This window comes from Dendrobium catenatum, unplaced genomic scaffold, assembly GCF_001605985.2.
Source record: "Dendrobium catenatum unplaced genomic scaffold, ASM160598v2 fragScaff_scaffold_262, whole genome shotgun sequence".
NCBI lineage: Eukaryota > Viridiplantae > Streptophyta > Magnoliopsida > Asparagales > Orchidaceae > Dendrobium > Dendrobium catenatum.
The window spans coordinates 324868-345382 of NW_021318724.1; the positions used below are offsets into that span (position 1 = coordinate 324868).

The 20515-nt window shown below is 32.4% G+C and overlaps 1 protein-coding gene across 7 annotated transcripts in view; it reads right to left on the minus strand.

Moving 5' to 3' along the window:
- Positions 1-2473: 2473 nt before the first annotated feature.
- The window catches only part of LOC110115753, a 62353-nt gene continuing 44311 nt past the window's right edge, over positions 2474-20515 (minus strand). For 3 of the 7 annotated variants that reach the window (XM_028693327.1, XM_020849104.2, XM_028693326.1), the window contains exons 15-20: positions 14440-14487; positions 14236-14361; positions 6799-6969; positions 3283-3342; positions 3028-3191; positions 2474-2789 (exon numbers count right to left, since the gene is read on the minus strand). In XM_028693327.1, coding sequence (XP_028549160.1) covers positions 3045-3191; positions 3283-3342; positions 6799-6969; positions 14236-14361; positions 14440-14487 — 552 coding nt within the window. In that variant the 3' untranslated portion in view covers positions 2474-2789; positions 3028-3044. The remainder of the gene's footprint in view (positions 2790-3027; positions 3192-3282; positions 3343-6798; positions 6970-14235; positions 14362-14439; positions 14488-20515) is intronic. The other 4 variants (XM_020849105.2, XM_020849106.2, XM_020849102.2 and 1 more) reach the window with 4 other exon arrangements.

The following is a 20515-nucleotide window of genomic DNA, read 5'->3' on the forward strand; positions in this document are numbered from 1 at the left end:
TTCGAATCCCTTAGCAAGCAGTGAAAGCCTTAAGTGTTGGCCTGTGTAAATTGGTGTGGGTTGCATGCTAGGTCGATCAGGATTTTCACTGGCCTAAGAACAGTGCTTCCTCGTCACAAAAAAGGTGGATGCTTCTTTTCAAGTAAAATATTTTGATGCTCCACTGTTTTTTTCCCTAAAAGCTACATTTACAGAAAGGATTGCAAAATCTGATTGTACTCTTCCATTGTGGAGAAAATATTATAATAACTCAAATTAAATATATGCTAGAGAAATTTAACACTACTTCAGGTTCTCTCTAGACAAAATACATATCATTGTTCATTATTTTTATATAAAAAAAAACACTGCAAAATCAGGCTCTCTCTAGACAAAATAATTATCCTTGTTCATTAATTAAAAAAAAAAAAAAACACTGCAAAACAGGAGCAAAAATATTAATTATTTTTTGCTTTCGTACAGCTGAGAACTATTTAATATAACAATGTATTTTCAATAGCGAGCATCAAACAAATTTGGAGATTTGATTACATTTCATTTTTTTCCATGATGATAAATTTTGACGGAAATTATACACATCACAGAGAATTATATAATTTATATATTTAATATTTAAATATCAATATCTATTAAGACTCAAAACTTTTTATGATGACATTCCATTGCAACTTTCTTCATCAATGAAAACTTTTCCCAATGGAAAAAGAATGGAAAAAGAAGAGGATGACGGTTGATGCTTCTTCCCAACAAGACCCTACTATGGCTTTCTCATATTTGACAAGATCCATCACAATCTCATCTTCATCGAGAAGATTTCATTACCTTCATTTCCTACGCTAACACAATGTTATATTAATTAATCAAATTTAAGAGTTAATAGAAGTTGTATAATTTTGTCATGTAAATTTTTATATGTAGTAGATACTTACCGTGCAACATTTAAAATTTTTGAGATTAAAAATGTTCACATCACTTTTATGAGAATTATTTCATAATTTTTTTATAAGTTATCCTAAGCTTTTCACTTGTTCATAAGCCTAAGAGTTATTTTAATATAGAAATTTATCGCAGACATTTAATAATGATAACACGACTAAATTTTTTTTTTTAACATAATCCAATAGTAAATCCACGCAGGGTTAAAATAATCCTCCATATAACAACCACTAGGTTTTAAACCTAAGATTTCTGCCCAAAAAATAAGCTGAAGGACACCACTACATCGAATAAATAAAGCCATCTCATTAATACTACAAAAATACTTAATCTGCAATTATTATCCTTTGCATCAACTTCTCATCCATAAAATGAACCTATACACCATTCTTACGTTTTTTTTTAATCAGATAAAAAAAAAATCCAAAAACGACTGTCAGATCAGATCAAATTACCAGAATAAGTTAGCTGACGAAAATTACCAGAATAAGTTAGCTGACGATGCTTCCTAGTCAAAACAATAATTCAGAGAACTTTAGGATGACTTATTATTTCTTTAAACAATTTTTTAGAACAAATTTTTTTAAATTAAAAGACTACTTTAAAAAATAATAAGAAAGCTGTTACAAATGAAGCCTTAATGAGAAAAACAGTAGATGAGAATTTTAAGTTTAATACAACAACAAACCTTTATCCCACTATGAGGAGTCAACTACATGAATCTTTTAATTGTGTCCTCTCAAGGGTCAAATTCTCATCTAAATCAAATAAATGTCATTTCTAATATTTTCTAACCATGTCTTTTTAAGTCTACCTCTACATTTCTTAATATGAGTCAAATCTAATACATCTAATTTCCTAACCGGGTCATCGGAAGGCTGCCATTTTATGTGACCAAACCATCTAAGGAGACCTCTCTAATCTTATCTTCCACTGGAGCTACTCCAAACTTTTCACGTATATGCTCATTTCATATGTTGTCTTTAAGAGTAAAGCCACTCATCCACCTAAGCATCCTCATCTCTGCAATTGTGCAAAACTTAAATTAATATTATGCTTCTCTTTTAATGGCCAACATTCTAAACCATAAAGCATTGCAGGTCTCATTATATACCATCTTATAGAATTAAGTTTGAGAGAAACTTTTCTATCAAGTAACAAGCCTGATGCATTCCTCCACTTCAACTATCTAACTTGAATTCTACTAATAATATCCCCATCTATTTCACCATCACTCTGAACAATAGATCCAAGATATCTAAAACGTGTACTCTTATTAATGACTTGATCGCCAAAGTCACAATCCCCCCACTAGATCCATTATTACTAAAATTACACTCCATATATTCATTTTTAGACCTAGTCAAACGAAAGCCTTTAGACTCTAAGGTTGACCCCCATAATTCAAGTTTACCTTCAACTCGCTGTCTATTCTTATCAACAAGAAGAATATCATCAGCAAAAAGCATACACCAAGGTATAACCTCTTGCAAATGTTTAGTGAGAACATCCATGACTAAAGCAAAAAGATATGGGCTTAAGGTTAATCCCTGATGTAATCCAATTTAAATAGGAAAAAACTTGGTCAAATCATCTTGTGTTTGAGCACAAATAACAGCTCCTGCATATATGTCCTTAATGACTAAGTATTCAGAATTTAAGTTTAATATACAGCAATAAACAATGCGCTAGAAATAACTATAATGAGACCAAGAAAAATTATATATAAATTTCACAATATCTATGTTTACAATAGTTTTGTTAAGTGATTGATAAATTTACCAATTTTCACTTTCCAAGCGGCAGCAGCAGTGCAGCAGTCAAATCACCATCTACGGCACCGCTACAATAACCTAAACAAAGTGAGAGCTCAAAATAAAACTATGAAATCAAAAGCATATATATATGATCAAGATCAATGTTCTTATATATTATTACAATTTGTCATTCAAACACTCATAGCAGATGCATAGTATAAACAGGACTTTAAAATGAGGGGTAAATAAATGCAATTTATAAAAAGTAAGAAAATGCATAAACACCGTATAGAGTAAATTAATATCATATTTTCCATTTGGAATCAATAATTACCCGAAACTTACAGCACGCTATTCAGGATTGCCCCTGCTGCTGCTGGTGGAACTAACCGCATGCATGCCTTCCTCGGAGTCCCCCTCCTCGCCAGCCTCCAACTCCTTCACTTTCTCAAGTTGTCTCAAGAGATCTAGCCTATCTCGGGCGTAGGTGGATGGAATCTACCAAGAATCAACCACATGGTTTGCAGAACAGAGAGTTAGGAAGCATTTGGGATAAAAGACGATGGAGTTCACATTTTTCACTCCATACCAGAGAAGGCACGTATCTCTGAATTGCAGCAAGCATGGCTGCATGGCCCACTGCTGTGACCTACAATTAAATGAGAAAAAAATACATCAGAAAGCTTGTTTACAAAAAAAAAATAAAAAGAATTCAAGATGATAATCTACATCCATTGCATGGCAATTTCTGTAGTAGTCGGCTGGAACATTTCAGTCGAATCAGTTCAGTTGAACCACAATGAAGCATGCGCGTGGGGGAGCAAATCGCAGCGAACGCCGAGAACGTCATTTGGGGCAGAATCGAATGCGACTCCTCACGTGAGGAAAGTCCGGTTCGCTCAATTAGGAAGAGTTCAAGGTACAGGAGAGGAAGGAGAAGTTTTCGTGCCAACTTGTGTGTTGTTTGTGGGTTCCAGCTACAAAGACAGAGACGCACCGTGCGATCCAAGACTATTGTTGAAAAAGAGAAAATGACTTTGTGCATCTCGACAGGAAGGAATTGTTTAGTTTATTTTATTATTATTATTTTCGTTAGTCTGACTTTAGCTTAAAGTGATTTGGTGAAGTCGGAGGCGAAGGAGGTGCAAGAACTTGCAATCGTTTTATTACTATTCGAAAAAGATGGAGGGTCTGCAGTCCGTTGAAACTTCGATCGATAGAGAAAAATAAATAGGAGTCGGTTTGACTGTTTGGATGAAATTGAAATAAAAAAGAAAAAGAAGTGCCATGCAATCTGATTCGAATGGAGTAGGAGGCAGTGAGAAAGAGATCTAGGATATTTAAATTCCTTATTTGAGAAGGAAATTATAATTCAAATTTGTTAATTTAATTTATAAAATTTTATTCAACAGCAAAGAAGAATAATATCTGAATATGTATTGATATGTGCGATCTTGACTCGAAGAGAAGAGGAAATAATTGGAGAAATGCAATTCAATTAATCATTTCAATTTTCTTTTATATAATATAATATACAATGCAATTAGGAGTATGACTCAATAATTGGATACATTCAACGTTGTGTTTGGCAATGTTTGATGTTGTCATTGATAATGTTCACTGCGTTCCATGTTGCCCTTAGCAACGTTCAACACCTCTGGCATTATTTTTTATGATGGTTAAGACTGCTAATACTGTTTTAGGCAGTTACAAACTGAGCAGAACAGTCAAGGAAAAGCATTGAAATCAAGCGAGTTCTAGAAAAATTTAAGGGTTGAAAATGTTATTGACAATTAATTGAAAATTTTCATCTAGATATATTTCTAACTTAGCTGGCTTAACCATGTACCTAATAATTAGGTTGTGCATTTCGGAAGAACAATTAAGAACTTAAGAAAACATAAAAGTGGAAAGCTCAATGTCAAAAACAAAGTCAGGTGGGTGATTACATTTTTATTTTATAACAATTGCATTTAAATTATTAATTCAATGCATTTCGTGATGCAATATCTGATATGTATAGTTGCTAAATTTAGTAATATTGTATTACATTAAAATGATGAAAAAAGGTGTTTGAATACAATGCACATAAAATGTGATGAAAATATATTGATATTCAAATGTATGTATAAATTTTATTGGAAAGAATAAATCATGATATTAAAATAATGTAATGAAACAAATAGAGAAATTAAACATGTACGGAATTAGATGGGAAAGTAATGTACTTGTGCACGAAAACTAAAAAATGTTGTAAAGAAAAATGAAAATGAACCTTATTGATACAAAATTTTAGATGCTGCTCTTGAATAGATGACTTATTAAAAATTTAAAGTTGAAAATTTTAAAATTAAAGAGTATTTATGTAAAATAAAGATTACAAGTGCAAATGTTCATGTTTATTTTTAATATGAAAAGTAAATTGAAGAGGTATACTGAGGAAGAAGCAGGTTCACAAGGGATAAACAGTAATGAAGGCAATGGAACAGTAATGGCTAAGGCCAAAGAGTATATTTCATCAACTGCTGGTATCATCTTCTACCGGAGATGATATACAAAGCTATTACTAAAATTAGATACTAGATAAAAGGAGCTGCCTGCACATATAGCTAAATAAGGGAAAACTAATGAGTGGAAAACTAGTGAGTGGAGCAACAGTACTACTAACAGAAAGCTGCAAAAATAACGGTAAGGTAAAAAGGAGTGTGAGCACCCGTGGTGCTGGCTGTAATGCTCCGCATCATAAACAATAAATCATAACTACAAAATACATTTTACTATAAGCAACCACTGAATTTGATGATGGAAACTCAACTGACTAAATTAAATATTTCAGGTAAATCATCAATTAAGTAAATGACTAATTGAAAAGAATTTGTGTACAAAAGAAGAGGTTCAAACGAAAATAGATAAGACTTGCATTACACATGTTCAACTAGAAATTGATGATTAGTGACTTTTTCTAAGATTTTGGATGGCATTTTATTTGATTGTTTTAGTTAATGTTGAAAGAATTAGTCTGATTGTTGTTCCCGACTTAGCATTCGAAGCACTCAGAGTCGAGTGATGACAATTTTAGAATCAAAATAGAGTTATCCAAATGCATCCACCAATAAAATGATTTCATGTCATAAATTGCTTATACATGCCACGTTGTTAAATTATGTTTTAATGACGTAGTTAAATTACATGGTTTATCAATCTTATCTAGATGTGAGATTCATGTTATTTCTAAAAAATTCTATGAAAAAAAAGAAGAAACGCAATTTAAATTTTAAATTGCTTATCATTTTCAAAATTATTTGGAACTCAATTGGTAATCATATGCTTGATAGGTCTATGACATTGTTTAATAAAAGACAATGCCTTTTGTGGGGTTTGATATTGCTCACGACAACTAAGTTTGCAAGCAACTAATTTGTCATAGGGCCATTAAGTCCAATTGAAACTATCATAGAGTATCAGCCTAGAGAACTTATAGAACTTATTGAAATTCCTGTAGAACCTAGGCTGAGCATATTTGCACTATATATATATATATATATATATATAAGGATATTCGTAGAGAACTATCTACTAATTATGACTAACAAGATTTTATCGATGTGAATAGGAGAGATGCAGAATTTAAGCCAAGTGATAAAATGATGATACATTTAAGCTCAGAAACAATTTCATCTATAATCTTTGATTGTAAAAAAGTTTAAGTATTTAAAATTATGCATCGCACTTGCTCTAATATCTACAAACTGAAATTTCAATGTCTTATTTAACCTGATTTTATAAGCAAACAATTTATTCAATGGATTCTACTCTCTTTCCATTTAAACATTAGTATAACTTTTTTCTTTAATTGATTATTGTAAAATTGCTTTCTCAAATTAACTGATTACTGGTGATTTGTGATTGCCTTAATTTCCTCACAAAAAGGCCCACCATGCTTCTTAGTTGCGTTATCAAATCTAATCCTCAATCATCCTGCATCAGTGTAATTCCAAAATTCTAAGCAAAAGAAAAAAAGTTCAAGCATTGGAAATCACAGCAAAACTTAAGCCTTCAAATTATCCAGGAAAAAACTCACAGGATGAAGTTTTGAAAAACTCACAGGTAGAAGCATGAGAAAACCGATAGGGACAACAGATGCCAAGTCAGTCAAAGTCCTTCGGAGAGCCTTCTTTTCCTTCTCTGTGAGTTCATCTCCTGTTATTGTTCTTTTCAATAAAACCAAGGCAGCTACTACATCAATGGCTAACAACTGAGTTCCCTGCCACACATCCTGAATACAAGAAATCCAAATTATTCACTTCTAATAAATATTCCAAAATCCATAATAAATGACCTTACATTTCCCGATATGTGCATATAAAAAATAACTAAAAAAACTGGAAGTGCAGACTGCATAAAATACAAAATTCATGGTAAAAGCAAGAATTTTTTTAACATTATAATCAAAAGAAAGCAAAAAAAATTATATACACCAGATGAATGGAGGAGTGTGTTGATTCCTTAGACATCTTAAGAGCAATATTTTCCTTTTCTATGTATGTAATTGTGATATTTCGTTAAATAAATAAATAATTATGATATGACTATATATTCTATTCTATATACAAATTATATAGATAGTAATAGTTAGTAATAGTAAATTATAAATCTCAATTTAGTATTTCTTTAGTAAAAGATCCAAAACGAATAGGTGTAGAAACTATAATTATAAATCATGATCGAATCTATGGAAGCACAGGTTTATAAATTCCTCTTAATTATGACTTTAGGGATAATTTTTTTCGCTATCTTTTTTCAAGAACCACATAAAGTTCCAACTAAAAAAATGAAATGATTTTTCATTATTTCCTATGTTATGCTATATAGAGCATGGGCCACTTTCCTTAAGGGTTAGGAAAGGAAAATCTACTTATTTACGTGGGTTTTCCCAAAGAGATAAACAAATTAATAAGTTATCATTTAATAATATTGGCTTACAGGTGCTGCTTATATGCTAAAGCTCTAAGTAGGCATGAACAACTTAAAAATAACAATTTGTCACCATGAGTGCCAGACAAATTTGTGCATGATGCGATGTATACGACATTACATGCTTCCTAATTCTCATTGTGCAGAGAAGAGTTTCATTTTTTACTTTATAAATGTAATTCATTTATAATTTTAGAAAGTTATATAGGTTTGTGGGATACAATAACGATGAGATAAACTAGAAGAATAAACTCTAAAGTAAATCCCTAGATGTATTGCTATGTTGCACCGATACACCTATTTATGAAGGCGTGCTGTATCCGATACACAGATACGCCTCTGATACTCCATCGATACGTGTCGGATACGCCAAAGCCATATCCAATTAAAATACTATTTAATTTCAAAAGGACACGCGTATCCGATATGCGTGTCCATTGAAAAACAAAAAGAAATCTGAAAATAAGACGTGTCGTATTTACTTCCGCGGTTGCGAGCAAGATTCTCTCATTTCCGAGATGGATTTGAGTCTCTTGATGATATGAAAATATTAAAAATTATTAATCTTTCACTTGATGAGCCTGAATTAGAAGCTATGATATTTATTGAAGATGATATGGAAGTTCAAAGACAAACCAATGAAGAAGATAATTATATCATTCCTTCTATTGAATAGTTGAAACTTCATGTGCTAGATAATTTATGTTTATGCTTTTGTTGTTGTACTAGACATTTAATACTTACTTATATTTTGATATTATAAGCTACAATGCTACAAATGATGTTGTTGCCATTTTTTTTGTAATTTCAAATATTATGTTTTGATTGCTTTCTTAATTTTTATGTATGATTTATAAATTATAATGCCGTGTCCGCGCCGTACCCGTATCCTGTATTTTTAAGAATTGACGTGTCTCTTATCCATATCGTATCGTATCCGTGTCGTCGTATCTGTGTCGGTGCAACATAGATGTATTGGAACCTGTTGACCTCTAAGTATTAACCAACAGAACAAAAAAAAGCAGCTCATCTCGTATACGATCCCGCAAATCCCGCAAGGAATCCCGCCGAGGCACTGTTCCTTCGGCGCCGCTTACGTCGCCTCCCGTGAATCTCACGAATCCAGCCTAGATCGCACCTCCCTTAGAGTCGTTAAATATCGACTCAAATGAAGCATTCGGCTCTCCCATTCTATTCCACCGATACGAGCATCTCTCTCCCGATACCTCTGTTCTTCCCACTCGACTCCAGCCGGACTCCAACCGAACTCCTCCCGCGATCGAGCTCCCCATTCGCTGCTCTATCACTCCTCTCCCGCAAATCTACACAAGCCGACCGCAAACCCAAAGCCACGGCCGAACTCCCACTCCCGTCACTACTTCCCTGATCCCGATCTCCCCTCTTGCAACCGAACTTCGTCGAGCTCCCTCCATCCCGATCCTCTCGGTTCCTTCAGTCCAACAGAGAGAGAGAGAGAGAGAGAGAGAGAGAGATTCCCCTACCTCCCTCGTTGCCGCTTGGCTACGCTCCATCTCCGACGTTCCCTTCTCTGTTGAATCAGAAATAACAATAGGAGCTCACGGGTTGTGAAGGTAACTCTCTCCCTTTCGTTCGCTTTTGGTCAAATCCCCTGAAAATGCCAAAGGGGGGAGAGAAGGATTTTTTTAAATAATATTATAATTAATTATAATTATTAATATTTATAATTAATTATTAATTAATTATAATTATTAGTATTTATGATTAATTATAATTATTTATCCCCGGTGCGGCACATACGGCGAGGCGGATTCACTTATAAGTACCCCCGAGCGGGGGGAAAGCAAATTGTGTCTTTTAAACATGTATCGTCAAAGACCCCATACGCGCCTTTATTGCGCATGGTGGGAAGAAAGATCACGGCCGTAGTGTCCTCGTCCGAGGACACCTACCATACACGCCTTTATTGCGCGTGGTGGGAAAGGTCTAGTTTTCTCGTAGTTTTCCCCTAAACGGGAGAGACGTTAGGAGGCTGCCGAAATCTTGGGTGAACGCGAGACTGTACCTGGACTCATTTGAACTCAAAAGAACAATGATGAACTCGGACTTGTGAACTTTAATGCAATAAACTCAAATCTAAAACAAATCCAAGCTTAAATAAATCACAAGGACTTGAATGAAAACTTGGATTCAAGCTTAAATAAAGACTCAAACTTGAAGTTAAAATTGAACTTAACATACAAGTTGACCATTTGGAACTATACTCAGAACTTGAATCAAGTTGACAACACTTGGACTTGAACTCAAATGATGGAGAACTTGAATTTGAACTCGGACTCAGATTTGAACAAAATTCGAATAACATTTGGAAAGCAGGGGACGTAGAACTTAAGCTTGCTACTTGAACTCAAGCAAGAACTTGATTTAGACAACAAGAATTGAACTTTCAGGACCCCATGGAATTAAAATTTAGAATCAACAAATATAAGATCAAAAATGAAAGTACTAAAATCAAAGTGATAATGTTGATCAACTATAAGCAAGCAAATACATAGAATCTTCAATGAACATTGCAAGTCATCCATAAATGGTGGTAACTAGTATGCAACACTCACAATATTCATGCTAATGGAAAGGATTTGATAGTTGCAACAGTTATGAAGATATGCATGCAAGTGATGAGCTCATAATTGAGTACAAGTAAATAAACATAGAATTTGTATTGAATGACAAAGAATTTTCAATATGGCATGCTCACAATCAACATGGCAAAGTCTTCAATCAACATCAAGGTGCTATCATACCAACAAATGTCCAAACTAAATACAAAGGAATACATATGAAATTTGTGGTGAAAAGGAAGACTTGCAATGACTATAGAATCTACAAACATCATTTACTCACAAATGATGATGAAGACTCATGCAATCAAATGTATCCAAGCTTGCAAACAATGAAATTGATAAGAGCATGTAAGAAGATTGTAGTAATCTTTTCTACGTCCACCTAGGGACACTAACGAAGAGATATAAATAGTATAAGACAATACAACTTGCCCACGAATGAGTATAGAAGACATGTTTACAATCAAGTACATGAAGAATGGTGCAAGAGACATCATGTCCGTAGCACATTCAAGTTATCTACCAATTGTTGTGATAAAGACACTATAACATCTCCATGGTCAATAATTGTCCAACATCAGTCAAATGCACCAACCCTCTATAAGCAAGGATAGATGATATATAGTGAAGTATAAATATCCAAAGGGTTGTAGAGTACTCGTTATACATACTACATGCTATTTGCAAGCAGAAGCAAATGAGATACGACAAGTGCAAAATATTTACAAGTCGTTATAAAAGAGCTGTCGTACACCTGATATGTTACCTGCAGGGTAAATACAAAAGAGAACTGTAGCAGATAAGAGCATTTACAAAATGTCGTATAAGACCTACTATATACCACATAATATCTACAAGCATCTACAAATGTAAGACAGGAGATTAGTTAGTGCACTACAATCTACCTGCATAAATCATACAAGTAGTGCACGATAGTCTACCTGTACAAAGTAGCAAACAACTCAATCCAGAAGCTGCTACAAAACGCCACTGAATCCGCAACTTCTATGCAAACGGACAAAAGGTGTATACAAATACTTTCAAAGTACCCCCGCACGTGCACCATAGTTTGTATACACATAGGTACACTAAAAGGGGTAAAAGAAATCATAGAACCCACATAGGCCCCGGCGAGCGTGTTATTAGTACACACGTGACGTCTAGGGATGTTGCGCGGGTCGATAAGTGCATTCAAGTTTGAATCCGATCCTTTTATATGAATCAATAGGAGTTGACAGGTTGCGAACCATCAAACAAATATACGATCACGACAACTGATATACTTGTTTTAATACATTCATATTAGTCCTTCAAGGCCTATAATAAAAAAAATTCACTAATAAAGGCACAAAGCCTACGAGAAACCCGATCCTCGATCAACAGCTTGGTCGAGTTGACAAAGTTCAGTCTAAAAATAAAAATACCACCAAACACCCGCATGGGCCCCGACGAGCGTGTTATTGGTATACACGTGACGTCCAGGGATGCTGCACGGGTCGATAAGTGAATTCAAGTTCGAACCCGATCCTTCTATACGGGTCAATATGAGTCGACAAGGTTCGAACCATTAAACAAATAAATGGTTGAGGGGTCCATTTTAAATATTCCAAAATGCTATCAAAAAAATCCAAAATATTTAAAAATTGAAATAAAATCATCCAAATACTTAAAGCAAAATCCATCCACCATCCGCAACAGTTTATCGAGGTGGACAAATTAAAATTTACTTCAGCTCACAAAGAGTTAATGCCTGATTGAAAATATCACTAGAATCCATTCTCAAATAATCTCCTGCTAGTAAGAACGTGGTACGTGTCCTCTAACCGATGGTTTTGCCGCCAAATGGCACCGCAGGATAAACGGTTATGACACTGGGCCCTCTGAACCGAGTGGTTTTGCCGCCAAATGGCACCACGAAATACCGGTTATGGCTATAGCCAATGCGTTTCTTAATGACATCAAATTCTTGAGATATAAATCAATAAGATATGATCGATAGGGCACAAAGCCCTTTGTTAGCTAAGGTGGATTCAAATTTGTCCCTTTAGACAAGCATTCCCCCCAGATCTACAAGGTCCCCTTGGACGAAGCAACCCATGGCTGCCGACAAGGATCCTTCTGTCAGGTTGGATCGACTACCTCCTCTGTGTAGAAACTATAATTATAAATCATGATCGAATCTATGGAAGCACTGGTTTATAAATTCCTCTTAATTATGACTTTAGGGATAATTTTTTTCGCTATCTTTTTTCAAGAACCACATAAAGTTCCAACTAAAAAAATGAAATGATTTTTCATTATTTCCTATGTTATGCTCTATAGAGCATGGGCCACTTCCCTTAAGGGTTAGGAAAGGAAAATCTACTTATTTACGTGGGTTTTCCCAAAAGAGATAAACAAATTAATAAGTTATCATTTAATAATATTGGCTTACAGGTGCTGCTTATATGCTAAAGCTCTAATAGGCATGAAAAACATTAAAATAACAATTTGTCACCATCAGTGCCAGACAAATTTGTGCATGATGCGATGTATACGACATTACATGCTTCCTAATTCTCATTGTGCAGAGAAGAGTTTCATTTTTTACTTTATAAATGTAATTCATTTATAATTTTAGAAAGTTATATAGGTTTGTGGGATACAATAACGAAGTGATAAACTAGAAGAATGAACTCTAAAGTAAATCCCTAGATGTATTGGAACCAAAACTTGAAAACTCATAAGCTGAGCCTGTAAATTCAACTGAATTGTATAAGACAGCAACCCTGCTGCCCTTAATATTTTCTTGGTTGCATATAAAATGTTTCTATATTATTTTGTGATTGATTTTCTAGGATCAAGTACTTATTTATTTTTAAGTGCGCATTAAAAATATATGTTTTTTCTTAGATTTATTATAATGTTTTGCTTAGGGGTAGCCTGGATATGCTTTTAGAGAATTAAATTTTCTACACAGTAAAATATTAAAATCAACCATTGAGTAATATTTTGTAATAAACATGCATATCAAAAAATAAGATGACTTTTTCAAAACTAAAATAAAATACGAAGTCTTCTTATGAATTTTAGTAGACAATCCAATATTTGACTAATTGTTTATCCAATGGTGTGTTAATTCAAAATCAACTTCAAACCCATGTATTCACTGATGAACAACGAATGCATAGCCTCATAAGTCATATATATAAAAATAAAAGCCCTCCCATTAAGGACTAAGAAAAAAATTGTATTATGAGTTAGCCTATACATTACCCTAATGATTAGTCATATCTTAGTTTAAATGGCTTAATCATAACTTCTCTTTCCTAAAAATTAAAATAGTCTTGCCAATTTTATATATGCTTTGAGATCAAGATTGTATGATTTTAAAAGTGCTAAAGTGAATTTAACTAGCTATCATCCATGATTGGAAGACCAGAGGTCGAGCTGACATAATCTCAAATGAGATTTCATGTTTGTAAGTTTCATTCATTTTGGTAGATTTAGGTTTGCTACTACATGTCGGCGGTTCCATCCAAGATCTATAGTCTTAGGCTAATACTCTTTTTAATTACGTCACAAGTCCTCACCTTCCTGGACATTTTCTCAATTTTGTGTTATTGGAATGTAAACCCTAACTTCCTCAACAAAATTAGTCAACTTTAACACAAATTTAATTTCAATATATAAGGACCAACATAGAATAGTTTTACGTATTTAGTTTCTTAGAATAAAGTACTCTTACTTTTCTTACTTTGGCTTCTACTCATCAATTATAAGCTGATATTCTTGGTTGCAAACTATTCTGTTAAAATAAACACTACTTAAAATATTTCTGGCATCTAGCAATGTCTAGAGACAAGCATTGCTAACTGTTACACAATAAGTTGATTAAAACAGTGTAGTCGCTGAAAAATTATGTTATGAACGGAATATGTCATTGGAAAAGTTGCTCAAAAAAATGTTTTATATATTGTACTTACCGCACTAGTTTCCTTGATCTTTTGAAATGATTTGGCAAGGCCAGTGTCCTTCTTTTGTAATGGAACTAAGTTGTATTTCCTTTTGCCTGACGTGGTAGCATCTCCAGCTACAGCCGATTCAGGCTCCTGCAAACAATGCAAAGTAATTTTGAACAAGTGGAATTAAGATGTAAATTTCCTGAAGATATCATAACTGTAACGTACAAGGACTGTTTCGACTGCACCTGAACTACTTGAATTACAGTTTAATAGCTGAAATTAAAAAAGAAACCAATAAATAGTTGCCAAGGACATAGAATATAAGCATAAAAAACAAAAATATATATAATTGAACGGAACCCTGTCAAAGGAGCCAATTAAGTACAACTTGCAGCAGTACAAGCGACGGGCCCTTGATCAAACATATTTAAATACAACTCAACCAAACATCAGAGCATAGTTAACTTTTATCGATTATAATTAGCTTCAACTATAACCTTTTGTGATCAGCACAATTTAGAAGATTTATTCATACAAGCTTCAACAACTTTAATGACAAAATCCAAAAATAATGCTGACCAATAGAAAGCACTCACATTCTACCACAAAAAGAGAACAGAATGATCCACATCCAAAGTTTTTCAATTGTTTAATTATCAATATGGAACAGATGCATTTCTAAAAAGCCTTGACCAGAGAGAAATTTATAATCCAAAAATATAAAAATAAAAACTCAATTTAGTGACATATATATAGAAGGGGAAGTGGGGAATAAGTCATAGGTAACATGAACCGTGGGAAAGTTTCTTTAGGATAGACAATCAGAGACGACTATAGAAATAACCAGAACAAAAACATTATTAAAGATGATGTTGACCTCATGAGTTCATGTGACTCGTGTAGTCATTATTCATTTGATGATTACAAACAAATTATGATGTGTCATCTAATGTAGTTTTGTTAAATATTTCTACCGGTTACAAGTTACTTTTAAAATCTCAACCATGGGGATGATGATATTATATGATAGATTACCTTGGAGATTTATTCACTTAGAGATCGAACGAGTTGGACTTCTGATTACTTAGAGCTGGACCAAATTGAGCTTTGTTTATTGGGAGAAAGATAACAAAAAAATTATCATGAATATTCAAGTACAAAGTGCACAGATCAAAGGTGCCAAATGTAGTGTCTAAGAATTACATTTCAAGGTAAAGATATTTAAGATAATATTTACAAAGCATGCCAAAGAGAAATGAACACAATTAATTAAAATATACCAAAATAATTATTACAAAGATTTAATTTTAATATTATTTAAAATGATAAATTTTTTTCAAAATATCAGATTTTTTTAAGTATTATGTTAGACCGGTCCAACCGATCCATCCTGAATCGGCCTTGGTTTACCAACGGCGGAACAGAGGTTATGCCCCAGCCATTGTCGTCCCCTTTGAGGATGGGGTCCAGCATCCACATTAATGAGAAATTAAAGAGAGTTTAGAAGGGAAAATTTCAAATTGAGGGGCCATTTTGGAATTGGGGGGAATTTTTGTATCTTTTACTAGGTTTGTCTCATAGGATTTGTTTTATCGAATATTTTGCTGAGTTTTGTTTTCCTAAGGAGAAAGAGGGGATCTAGTGGGCAGCTAGGGTTTGGGAGAGCTGAATTTTCCTCTCAAGTTGATGATTCATTGTATCTTATTTGTTTTCTTCTTCCTACCACCAATTAAAACATCCTTTTGTGAGTTTCTACCTAAATCTTTTCTCTTTTTACTGTTTGGGGTTTGTTAAAATTCAAATTCAACCAAGAGTTCACTTACTATTAGAGTATTTTCTATCAAATTGATATCATAGCCCTCGACTCAAGGCCCCTATGGCCGGAAGAAAAAATGAAGAATTGGAAGGAGAGATAGGCCAATTAAAATCATATTTTGTGGAGAAGATTTTAAAATTTGAAAATCAATTTTTATCTGTCCATGAAAAAATGGATGGTAAGTTCGCCATTGAGGAAGAAATGTTAAGTTGCTTGAGGCCCAACCCAAAACGATGTCATCGAAGGCGAGGAGAGCAACCGACGACCAAGGAAGTGGTAGAAATCCGAATCAAATAAGGAGAGGAGAAATCAAGAGGTAGAAATATTGGAGGGATAGGATTGGATGCCTCCCCTAGAACCTATTTCTACAGAGGAGATGAATAGTGGGTATGAGTAGAGGGATGTTGATTTTGTAGGAAGAATGACTGATTTTGAGCGAAGGGGTACTGATTTTGAAAGAAGGGGAAATTTAGCGAAGGGGTACTGATTTTGAAAGAAGGGGAAATTTTGAAGGGTTTGGGAATGAGTATAGAAGAGAGGATCGGGACACTTGGGGGGGATGACCCCCTCGGGGAATAGGAGGTTATGGAGGAATCAGGGGAAACAGAGATGACCGAGGGTAAGGAAGTTGAAGATACCTATCTTTGAATGAGAGGATACACACGGGTGGATCTACAAGGTGGAGAGGTACTTCAACGTCAATGGGTTGATGGAGTAAAAAGACTGACGACAACTGGCCTGTGTTTGGAGGGGAAGGAATTGACCTTGTACCAGTGGAGAGACATAAGGTGGCCTATACAGAAATGGAGGGAGTTCAAGGACTGCTTGTTGGAATGTTTTACCGAAGTTATGAAGGTGTGAAATGAAAGATTGTCAATCAATAAATGGGGAAGAAAACAGAATAAAAAAATATAATTATTGCACGTTGATATAATTGATTCTATTTACCATTGTAATTTTGAAATTGGAGGTGCATCACACATGTGCTATACAGTATAGCATAGCACATTATCCAACAATCAACCTATAAGATCCCCTTGATAGAAAAATAAATAAAAATATGAACATGCTCCTGTTTTCATCAACTACTGTTAAATAAAAGAATTGTCCAAAATGATCCCAAATTAGTGTCAATTACTTAGACATCACATACTCCACTATTACCATCATCATCATTAGCCTAACACTATGTTGCACCGATACGGATATGGCGACACGGATACGACACGATACGGATACGGGACACGTCAATTCTTAAAAATACAGGATACGGTTACGGCGTGGACACGGCATTATAATTTATAAATCATACATAAAAATTAAGAAAGCAAACAAAGCATAATATTTGAAATTACAAAAAAAAAAAATGACAACAACATCATTTGTAGCCTTGTAGCTTATAATATCAAAATATAAGCAAGCATTAAATGCCTAGTACAACAACAAAAGCATAAACATAAATTATCTAGCACTTGAAGTTTCAACTATTCAATAGAGGGAATTATATAATTATCTTCTTCATTGGTTTGTCTTTGAACTTCTATATCATCTTCAATAAATATCATAGCTTCTAATTCAGGCAGATCAAGTGAAAGATTAGTAAATTTTAATATTTTCATATCATCAAGAGACTCAAATCCATCTCGAAAATGAGAGAATCTTGCTCGCAACTGTGGAAGTAAATACGACACATCTTTTTTTTCAGATTTCTTTTTGTTTTTCAACGGACACGTGTATCGGATACACATGTCCTTTTGAAATTAAATAGTATTTTAATTGGATACGGCTTTGGCGTATCCGACACGTATCGGTGGAGTATCGGAGGCGTATCCGTGTATCGGTGTATCGGATACAGCACGCCTTCATAAATAGGTGTATCAGTGCAACATAGGCCTAACATTAGCTATTTAGAGTCAACTTTGTGAATCCTCATTTTGCATTACAATTAGATCTATTATTTGCAAATCATTTTGCAAAACTTCTACCCATGAAATCTTAAGTAAATTAAATATAATTTAGGTGATGAGGTCATCGATAGGAGATTTCGGCGCGCTTATCAGAGACGACCACGGAGATCGACGGCCGAGATTGCTAGCCTTTATTTTTGATCTCACTTGTATTTTCAGTTTTCATTTTATGATTGTATTTTCGTAGTTTCCCATTTTACCCCTGAGGGTAATAGTTGCTTGTGTAGCCCCAAGGGGCATTTTAGACTTTGCGCATTATTTTCTGTTGGGCCTATTTATATGGCCATTGTATCTTGTATTTGGGTCTATTATTATATATTTATTAAATTAATTTTTATTTAATTATTTTTTATATATATAATTATTTAAATAAGATTAATTTAAATATATTTAAAAATTTATTATTTTTTTTTTATTTTATATATATATAATTTTTTTAATTATTTTTATTTTATTATATTTATTTTTATTAATTTAAAATATAAATTTTTTTTTTTATTATTTTTTTTTTTTTTTTTTTTTTAATTTTTTATTTATTGAATTTTTTATTTTATTTTTTTTTTTTTTTTTGTTTTTTTTATTTTTTTTATTATTTTTTTATATTTTTTTTTTTTTTTTTTTTTATTTTTTTTTATTTTTTTTTTTATTTTTATTTATTGAATTTTTTTATATATTTTTCAGTATATTATATATTTATTTTAATTTAATTATTTATTATTAAAATTTTATCAATTTATAATCAAATATTAATAATAATTAAATTTATTTTTTAATTCATTAATTTTTTTTTTATTTAACTTATTATTTTTATTATTTTTTTTTTTTTTTTTATTTAATTTTTTTTTATATATTATAATTTAAAATTAAAAATATATTAATATATTTATTTAAATAAATTAATAAATTATTAATAATTTTTTATTTTTTTTATAAATATTTATTTTATTTTTTTTTTTTTTTTTTTTTATATTTATTTTTATTTTAAATTTTTTTTTAATTATATTTTTATAAAATTATTAAAAATGTAAAAATTTTTAATTTTTTATTATAATTTATTAATAATTAATAATTTTTAATTTTATTATTTCTTTTTTAATAATAATTAATTATTTTAAATGTGACATTCCCTGAATTGGTTTGAAAGGCTTAAGGAAGATCTAAATTTGAGTTTAGTATTAATGATTTGATATTGATTTTAAGGTTGATTTAATGATTTTTGGAGTTTTAAGACATATATTCAAATTTTAGGAATTTTCTGGATTATTTTAATCATTTAAATTAAGAGGGTCAAAAGTTGACCTTTTGATTAAGAATGTTTTCTGAAACAAATTAATATTTTATTAAAATACTAGACCTTAATACGATCAGTTAGACTGTCAGTAACGCTAAAATGGATTTTCTATTAATTAGTTATGAAGGTTTGAAAGTTTTGAATCTAGGTTTGACCAGTTTGTTGACTTTTGACTTTGATGATTTTAAAAGGTTTGAAAATTTTGATAAATACTTAGACTTGTTTTGAGTTGAATGCCATTGAGTTTGGTCACATTTGGAGTTTTCTAGAGTTAGTTATGATTTTTTCAAAGTTTGATGTATTTATTGAATTTTTTAAAATTTGTTTAATTAGAAGGGTTCTATGATTTTTGCTCCAAATTTAAATTCCAAACTCTGAAATCAACTCAAATGTCAGGATAACCTAAGCAATAGATTCTCAAGTGTTTGAAAATTTTTTGAAATTTTTTAATTATTATTAATTATTTATTTAATTAAATATTAGTTTTCAATTAAAATAAACTAAGGTTTGATTTGATGTCTGATCAAGAGGTTTTATATTTAATTGATTAAGGACATTGATTCTAGTCAATTAGAGATCTTGTTTGTATTTTGGATTTAAATTGATTTATTGTAATTTTTGGAAGTTTTAAAAGCCTAATTAAAGGGTTAACATTGACTTATTTAATTATCTGACCTAATGAACTCCAAATTGGATGAAATTTGAACCTAAGGTGTAAAATGTCACTAGGTTTACTGTGTTCAAGTTTCACCTCTATGGGTGTGTGTACAATGCCCTAGGAATTTTCTAAGTTTTCTAAACATTTTCTTTAAATATTTTCCTAGGTTCTATACTGTTCAAATTGCTTAAACTTTTGGTGTGTCCAAGGTTTAAAATTGCGAAATAAGCCTCGAGGCGGTTTTTGTCCGTGAGGCGAGGAAGCCTCGAGGAGGTCTGAGGCGTAAGCCTCACGGACACAGAATTGCGTAAATAAAAAATAAGGGTTTTAGCAGGAAAATAATAGCAATATTATACCTTACAATAAAAACATCTAAAAGATATATGAAAATCGAAATTCACACAAAATAACCATGATCCCTAATGAAAGAATCGAAAATCACACAAAATAATTCAAAAAATCTAAAACCTTAGAATTTCTTTCACTTCAAAAATCTAACCAAAAACTAAAAAAAAAATATCTAAAATCGTTTGTGGACTTCTCCTACAAGGCGCCGGACACTTCAAGTC